General features: G+C 44.2%; 1 protein-coding gene across 1 annotated transcript; it reads left to right on the top strand.

The window, feature by feature from the left end:
* Positions 1-4,516: 4,516 nt before the first annotated feature.
* Positions 4,517-8,933, top strand: MIF (macrophage migration inhibitory factor). Its single transcript, XM_048821892.1, has 3 exons — positions 4,517-4,765; positions 6,997-7,169; positions 8,668-8,933. The coding sequence occupies exons 1-3, from the start codon at positions 4,658-4,660 to the stop codon at positions 8,732-8,734; spliced, it is 348 nt and encodes a 115-aa protein (XP_048677849.1). The 5' UTR covers positions 4,517-4,657; the 3' UTR covers positions 8,735-8,933.
* Positions 8,934-9,004: the final 71 nt, after the last annotated feature.

The raw sequence follows: 9,004 nt of genomic DNA, 5'->3' as shown, positions 1-9,004 counted from the left end.
TATTGGCCTCCGGGAGATATCCCAGAGTGCTCCATTGTGACCGCTCTGGACAGCACTCTCAACTCAGATGCACGATTGTTTGCCGTTGCTCTGACGCAGGGAGGGGCGACTGAGGACACGGCTTACAGGGTTGGCTTCAGGGAGCTAAAATCAACAAAGGGGGTGGCTTTACATCAAGGAGTATTTCAGGCAGGACTTCACGGAGGGTTCCAATAAGAAATGGTGCACCTAAGTTATTGTTCTTATTGGAACAAGGAGGTTAGCCTGGCCTCTGATTGATACATGGCTAGATTTACCTCGCTGCACCTTCTCTGTGAGTGACTGCAGTGTGACCTAGAGGAATGAGTCCCCTAGACAGGGGAGGGGGGGAAGCAAATGAGTGCAAAACAAGTCTGGTCTATTTCTTGTTTTGATCCACTCCATCTATCTTTTACATCTTTGGCTGGCAGCAGACGGTGCAGAAGGACTGCATGCCATCCACATCTCATGGCTGCTCGGCAAAAGATGGTACAGTACGACTGCTAGCCATCCTCATCTCTTGCCTGCCCGGCAGAAGATGGTACAGTACGACTGCTAGCAATCCGTATCGCCTGCCTGCTCACCATAAGACGGTTCAATAGGACTGACTGCAGGACTAAAGAGAATGACTTGGTCAAATCACTCCAAATTTAGTCCCTGCGCCCATGTCTGCCCAGGCGCTCCCAGCCGACGTGGCCAGGAGCACCTCGGACACGACGAGGACGGCTACCAGTCATATTGCACCGTCTTCTGCCAGAAGGCAATGGCTTGCTGCTACTGTGTAGCAATGCCGTACCGCGTCTGCCAGCACCCAGGAGACATACGGTGACGGTTACCTGAGCGGGCTCCATGCTTGCCGTGGTATGGCGTCTGCACAGGTAACTCGGGAAAAAAGGCGCAAAACGATTGTCTGCCCTTCCTTTCACGGAGAGAGGGAGGGAGGGAAGGGGGGCCTGACGATATGTACCCAGAACCACCTGCGACAATGTTTTAGCCCCATCAGGCATTGGGATCTCAACCCAAAATTCCAATGGGCGGCGGAGACTGCGGGAACTGTGGGATAGCTACCCACAGTGCAACACTCCGGAAGTCGACGCTAGCCTCGGTACTGTGGAAGCGCTCCGCTGAGTTAATGCCCTTCATGCACTTAGAGCATTTTCTGTGGGGACACACACACTCGAATATATAAAACTGATTTCTAAAAAACCGACTTCTATAAATTCGACCTTATTCCGTAGTGTAGACATACCCCTAGACTCTTTACATAGTAGGCATTCTCTCAACACTGATTCCTTCACTGGAGCCAGGGCCATCCTACCCTCTGCAGCTCTTCTCCTGATAGCATGCAGCCCATAGCACCCCACAAACGAGGCTTCCTGCAGCTATCTAGGCAGTTCCTTTCCTTAGAAGGCTTCACTCACTGTAGGAGTATTCTTCACCTGCACTGTAGTAACCATTTATCAGCTCCAGGTGCTCATTAAAAAAATTAGTTTCCAACCACCTACCTAGGCAATTAATTGGCAGGTGGGCCAAGATTGGCTCGTTCTCCTTAAAGACGTCAGTTCTAGGTAGACTGAGCTCTGATTCCCCTTAAAGGGACCAGCTACCCTGTGACAATACATAAGGAAATGTGCTTCCTAAAAATATGTTTTAATATAAGAGTGTTCCTTTAAACACAGTTTAGTCAAGTCAGCCAGTGTGGAGAAGTTGAAAAATGAATTTAGAAACTGTGTTCTAGCTCAGGTAGAAATCTGGGCTAGAACACAGCTTCTAAACTAAATTTAGACATGCTTTTGTCCTGTTCATGCTGGCCAGTCTAACACAGTTTAAACAGAATTAGCTTGAACTGATTTTAAATTGTATTACCAAAATAGTCTGAATAACATGGCTCCCAGTCCCCTTTAGATTTGGCCTTACTGCCCTTTCTTAGAATCACTCTGCACACTTAAACTGAAGAGTAGGGTTGCGCTACAAACCCTCCCTGTATCTGTATTAGCAAAAGTGTGTCCAAAATTGTACTTACACCAAAAAACATAGTTGTAGCAAGGCAGTTAGCTACTTACTAGAAACTATGGTCACATCTGCTACAAGAGGCCAATATCAGATCCTAGGATTTGGAATGTTCAGAGACCGTAAATGGACAAACTGTTTCCCCTCCCTTTTCACCAATTGAGCAATGTCCAAGGACAATAAAGATTAGAATGGAAGTTCGGCGCCCAAATCCTTTTGAGGATCTGGACCCAACTGTCTGCCTTACATTTTCAAAAAAAACGCTGGGTGCACTCTGCCCACAACAGCCATCCCACGTCATGAGAGCTTTGAGCCTGATTCATTTTTATGTGTACAAATTCAAACCATCTGAGATCCCAGCATCTTTATTTCTTCGACCCATTCCTTCCCAAGATGGTCGTTATTATTATTATTTTAATTATAAAATACAGTAGAACCTCAGATTTACAAACATTTCAGGAATGGAGGTTGTTTGTAACTCTGAAATGTTCGTAGCTCTGAAAAAAACGTTATGGTGGTTCTTTCAAAAGTTGACAACTGAACATTGACATACAGCTTTGAAACTTTACGATGCAGAAGAAAAATCTTGTTTTTCCTTTTTTTAATAGTTTACATTTGACAGTACTGTACTGGATTTGCTTTTTGTTTGTTTGTTTGTTTTGTTTCTGCTGCCGCCTGATTGTGTACTTCTGATTCCAAATGAGGCGTGTGGTTGGCTGGTCAGTTCGTAATTCTGGTGTTCATAACTCTGAGGGTCTACTGTGTATAGTGATGCTTAGGAAAGAATAAAAGGCTCAGGTCACATCTTAAAATGCATGCTGTGTATCCAAAAATGAATGATTAAAATTGTGTGTATGTGTAACATATATACACTCCAGGTCGGTTACACATGCACATGGGCAGCTTTAGTGAACATGCAAGCCCTTTATCTGAGATCCAAATAGAGGGCCAAATATTGCCCTCCATTGTGCAGGGGAAACCTCCCCCCAAACCTGCCGAAGTGAAGAAGAGTACTTCCACAGCATCACCAGAGACCATAGATACTCTCCATGCAAGAAATGCAGGATGGCTGGGGTTCTGTAGTTTTGGGGTTGGCAGGCCAGGGAAGGTATGTGAGAACGGCTGGGGTGCAGTCACTCGCTGCGCCATGATCCCCTGTATTGCAGGAATTCACAGAAGCAACACCCTTCCATTCCTGCAATCCCTCAGCACGCTGGAGGTGAGGGAGCAGGGAGGGAGAATGATTTATGCAATTGCAGGGAATAATAGGGACAGTGTGTCCTTTTTAAAAATAGCATTACTAAAACATTTTAAAACATTCCCCATGTTCTTGACCCAGACCCTGCCATCTCATTATTTATTGTATACTGTTTTTCTGGACCATTACTGTAGGTACATTAGCCGGTGTCTATGCTCAGTTGTGTCATTATTTACATATTGGCTGGTTTTCTACAAATATAAGAACCAAGTAATTTTTCAATTGTTCTTGTATGTGTGTGTGGATGTGTGTGTGTGTGTAGGCCAGGCTGGAGGAGGTTATAAATCTGATTCTCTGTTGCCCTCTATTTTGAGAGTCATTTAACCAGTGCAAATTGGGGGTAAAACGCAACCATTCTGATTTAGCAGCATTTTACACTCTCTTTGCGCTGAAGTAAATGATTACACAAGGTCCAGGGCAATCTATGTACATCACAGCACACAGCCCAGCAGAGGGCTCATCACTCAAGCAGCCTTTGGCCTCTATATGAAGTAGCTCCACTTCATTCAAGAGCCAGGATTAGATAGACCACTTCTGCATAATTCAGTTCAAACAAGAAAACATGGTATGGAAATCATAGCACTGAAAAGAAATGGATCATTGTCTATTTAACAGTGAAAAGCAAAGGAGAAGCATTGAAGAACTAATTTATGCCAGCAACACAGATCTAAACCATGGTTTGCATTATGTGACACGTAGAAACCAGACAAAGCCAAATACACATTTATATCAAAAAATGCAGAGGGATGCCATTTATTTGCAAATAAAAGCTCATCTTCAGGGTAGGAGTTGTGTCTTTTCTTTGGCCCCATCCTGCAAAAATACCAATGATTAATTTTACCACGATGAATAGTCCCATTGAAATCAGTGAGACCATTCATAAGCATAAGTGTTTGCAGGATCGGGGCCTATGTTCGTACAGTGCCCTGCACAAAGGGGTATCAAATCCTTACAAGAGCCTTTGGATGTTGCCATAATATAAATATTTAATAATAATTAATTAATTAATAATAGAGTAAAGCAAATGACTGAGCAAAGGAAGAAATGGGAAGAACTCTGTAGGGAATCTAGGGGAGAGGGGAAACTATAAACACATTAAACCCAGTAGGTGCACCAGGAATACGCTTTAACTGAGTGTTTAGTTGCCAAAATTATCTGCAGACAGCAGCCCCAGTTTTTGGGTGCTGCGGTCCCTTTAAGAATCTGGTCCGGCACAGATCACATGAGCAGCATTTCGGAGCACAGCGAGAGGGGCTTGCTGCAGGCTCTCTTCTCTTCAGCTCCATTTTGCAGCCGCCGCCGCACAGGAAGCAGCCATAGGCTGAGATTAACGGTTTAGTAGAAAGGGAAAGTTCCTTGCAAGGATTCAAGATGCCCATGTTTGTTGTTAACACCAACGTGAGCAAGGATGCAGTGCCAGAGAGCCTGACTGGGGAGATCACCCAGCAGCTAGCAAAGGCTACGGGCAAGCCTGCCCAGGTGAGTTCAGGGGGGTAACCCTCCTCCTCCTCCCACCCCCTTGGGCATGTAGGTAACTTGCATGCAGGAAGGGCAAACTGTACAACGTAAGGACGTCGTAGCTAGCCTGAATCCTTGGTGCTGTTCTCCTGGATGCTTCCTTTCTAGCCTAGAGGAAATGGAAATGAGTCTCTTGTAACGAGTCTCCGTGTAAAAGGGAGACCTCTAATTGTTGCTGCTGCTGCAGGCAGCTTTGAGGTCAGTCGGTCGCCTGGGAGTGCGGCGAGACAGGGTGGAAGGACTGAGTGAGCGCATGGAGGCTTGCTGGCATGGCCCGGGGGAGGGGGAGTTGGGTTCTTCTCCTCCTCCTCTGCCAATGGAATAACTGAATGTGCGTCTGACCAATATGTAGACTGCATAATGAGGCCCGTCTCCCTCGTGGGCAAGGCCAGGGTGTTGGTTCTCTAGGTGCAGGAGTGGGTCCTCGCATGCTTAGCTTCTAGAAAAGCAAATGAGATAGCTCTCAGAGTAACAGCCGTGTTAGTCTGTATTCGCAAAAAGAAAAGGAGTACTTGTGGCACCTTAGAGACTAACCAGTTTATTTGAGCATAAGCTTTCGTGAGCTACAGCTCACTTCATCGGATGCATACTGTGGAAAGTATAGAAGATCTTTTTATAAACACCCATTTTTTCATGCTTTGTGTGTATAAAAAGATCTTCTATACTTTCCACAGTATGCATCCGATGAAGTGAGCTGTAGCTCACGAAAACTTATGCTCAAATAAATTGGTTAGTCTCTAAGGTGCCACAAGTACTCCTTTTCTTTTTGAGATAGCTCTGTTTACTGTAGTTGTGTTTGTGGGAGGGAACTGTTCTGTTAGAATAGGTAGGTCTTCACTGTAATGGGTGTATAGATTAGGAATATTCATCATATAAACATATTGTGTTTCTTACTAACCTGGCAAGCTCTTCTCATCAAGTATTTAGGGTGACCAGATAGTAAGTGTGAAAAATCGGGGCTGGGAGTGGGGGGTAATAGCCCCAAATATTGGGACTGTCCCTATAAAATTGGGACATCTGGTCACCCTACAAGTATTTTTCTCTATTGATGTCCACAAAAGCCGGATCAAAGTGGGCCTTTGCTATTAAAGAATGATGTGTACAGAAGACTAATGCTATGTGAGGTCACTTTTTTCCCTTGCTGATTTGGGCTGCAGTGAGGCCCAGTGGGTTGGAAAAACTTTCTGGCATAGAGGGCAGCAATGGGTAAGAGAGAGTGTGACAGCCCCAGGTAGCTGCAGAAAATTCATCTTAAAAATAAATACAGTTTCAAATCCTATTCAGTCACAAAAAATGTTTATCTACCATCTAGCACATATAGAGGCTCCTGGTCCCTATAGCTCTCAAATCACTTTACAAGCGTGGGTATGTGGCTCCACGGGCTTGCCCAAGGTCATACCGTGGCTATTATCAATGCTCGCATTATCTTTTAAATTTCCCACTTGTGCTACTATAATGGGAGCTAAAGCTCTGGGAGTATCAGGGTAGACAGCCCATTAGTGTTTTGATCACCCAATCATCTTTATGGGCCCCTGAGCAGGGTTAGGAGATGAGGTGGCCAAAATGCCAATGGTCTTTCTCCATCAGCATGAGTTGCGGTCACACTACTGGAGTTGTACCAGTGTGAAATGTGAACAAAAAAGGTTAGTTTACACACCACCAGTGAATTGGTGGCAGAGCAAGCAAGAGAACAGAGTCCTCCTGACTCCCTGTCCTGTGCTAAATCTACTAGACCGCAGATGCCTTAAAATGTTATAGATTTATGGGAGCAATCTGACTGGTCAATGGCCCCCGGGATGTGCACCTGCTTACAACTTGTGTGGAAGCTAACAATTACAGCCCTCACCAATGGCTAAACATCAGCTGGCTAGACAGCGAGTTGGATGCAGGCATGAGTCTCAATGAGAAGGATCACCACACCTTTGCAGGAGGTGGTTGATGTCTTTATTTAAAAAATTACAGAATTATTTAAAAAAAGGGAAAAAATATAAGCTGGGGAGCTAAATCACTACATGTCTGACTAAGGTACTATACTACTGTAGTGGATGCTTTAGAAATGTGTATGATTAAACACCATTTGTGCTTGCAGTAGCTAATTCCAGAAAACAAGCCTGCTCTCTGGATTCCAAGTAAATACACATCAGGAGAGCGTGGAATATTACCTGATCACTGGTTGTTGATTTGTTTCACAGTACATAGCTGTGCACATTGCAGCTGATCAGCTTATGTCCTTTGGGGGCTCCACCGATCCTTGTGCCCTTTGCAGCCTTCACAGCATTGGCAAGATAGGAGGGCAGCAGAACAAGAGCTATACCAAGCTGCTGTGTGACTTGCTCACTAAACAGCTGCACATACCTGCAGACAGGTAAGGCTGCACCAGAGTGACATTCCAGTTATCCGCTTATCTAAAATTACTTTTTTGGATTCTTTATTATGCTCTCTGGTTGTCTGTTATTGCTTTTCGCACCTGAGGGGTTGTTTTTCCCTCCCACGCACACCTGAGGGTGTTTTTTTTCCAGCTTTATTTCAGTAAAATACTGCAAATATGGCTCTTTCATAAGACTCCTAACTGAAAAAGTCCTTCATCATGCAAGCCTTTTACTAAAGAACTGAATCTATTCTGAGTAGGGAGTTACAGCTGTTCTAAAATCTGAAAGGTGTGTGCTGGTGCCATTAATTGGCTTTTTCTGGATTAATGTGGTTCAGGCTGGCTCTCAATCTTTCCAGACTACTGTATCCCTTTCAGGAGTCTGATTTGTCTTGTGTACCCTCAAGTTTCACCTCACTTAAAAACTACTTGCTTACAAAATTAGACATAAAAATACAAAAGTGTCACAGTACACTGTTACTGAAAAATAGCTTACTCTCTTATTTTTACCATATAATTATAAAATCAATTGAAATATAAATATTGAATTTACATTTCAGCATATAGTGTATATAGAGCAGTATAAACAAATCATTGACTATATGAAATTTTAGTTTGTACTGACTTCACTAGTGCTTTTTATGTAGCCTATTGTAAAACTAGGCAAATATCTAGATGAGTTGATGTACCCACTGGAAGACCTTTCCGGGTCCCTGGTTGAGAACCACTTGGCTAATAGACTAATTCTAATCCCGAATGGCTGACTAATGCAGTATAATCTGACCCTCAGGGGTTAGGGTGAAATATGATGAACGTATGTATAATATTCAGTGTGCCCCTCCCCCCCCCCTCTTTTTGGGGGGCATGAAGGGAGATCCTTGGGCAGATTGGGGACCCAGAAGAATGCAGGCACTTGGCAAACAGCTGCAGTTCTGTCAGCCAGCAAGGGAGTAGAGCAGCTGTGCTCAGTGGCAAACAGCAGGAGGAAGCTGCTGCTGCCTATGCCTGGAGAAGCAGGGAGCTGCAGGCAGCCAGGAGAGTCCATTTGGTTTTGGAAAAAGGTTGCAGCACTCAAAAGAGCTCAAACCTTTTGATATCTCCTGCAGTTCCAGACATGTCACTAAAATGACGTGTTTTTAACTAAGAGCTTGGAAATGCAAGAAAGAAAAGGCAGTGTGCTAGAGGCTGCGAGCCTTGGCAAACCCAGCTTTCCAGTGCTTGGTAAAGTATTGGAGAAGGGAATGGGTGGTGCAGCTTCTGGGCTTAAGCCAAAATTTACTGGTAAAGATCTTGCTAGCTTTTCTAAAAATTAAAAATGGAAATGTGAAACCACATCCCTTGGAGAGTGGGAGGGGGAGTGATATTCCTTCCCCTTCTCTCCCTCCCCCCGGTTTCCTATATAGGTAATAATGGATAGCTTTCATGCACTATAAGCATCTAACATTTGTCATGGTCAACATTTTTACCTTTTTTTTTTTTTTTTTTTTTTAAACAGAGTCTACATCAACTATTATGACATGAATGCTGCTAATGTGGGCTGGAATGGTTCCACCTTCCAATAGGGCACTCCCATGTGAGCAAAGAGGCTATTCCTGGACCTGCACATCTCCTGCCTATTAGCAGACCATGGCACAAGTTGCCCTTCCCTGCATTTTGTGCACTGTCACGGATGACGGTTCCTTGCTAGTGTGTTCACATGACTGTTTAACATTCCTTTTGTTTTCTATATGTAGAAAATAAATAATAAAGATTTAGAAGGAAGTGGCATGGCGTGAGCTCTTCCTTTAGGATCGGGGAGGGAGTTTGGCTAGCCTAACAAACAAGTGTTTTTC

Source organism: Caretta caretta, chromosome 15 (assembly GCF_965140235.1).
Source record: "Caretta caretta isolate rCarCar2 chromosome 15, rCarCar1.hap1, whole genome shotgun sequence".
NCBI classification, from domain to species: Eukaryota; Metazoa; Chordata; order Testudines; family Cheloniidae; genus Caretta; species Caretta caretta.
This window is presented reverse-complemented; position numbering and strand designations above follow the sequence as displayed.

Excerpts from the sequence above, each read along its gene's own strand:
- MIF (XM_048821892.1), top strand. The coding sequence starts at position 4,658 with ATGCCCATGTTTGTTGTTAACACCAACGTGAGCAAGGATGCAGTGCCA. Across the intron at positions 4,766-6,996 it reads CTACGGGCAAGCCTGCCCAG|TACATAGCTGTGCACATTGC; the intron begins GTGAGTTCAGGG and ends TTTGTTTCACAG. Across the intron at positions 7,170-8,667 it reads CTGCACATACCTGCAGACAG|AGTCTACATCAACTATTATG; the intron begins GTAAGGCTGCAC and ends TTTTTTAAACAG.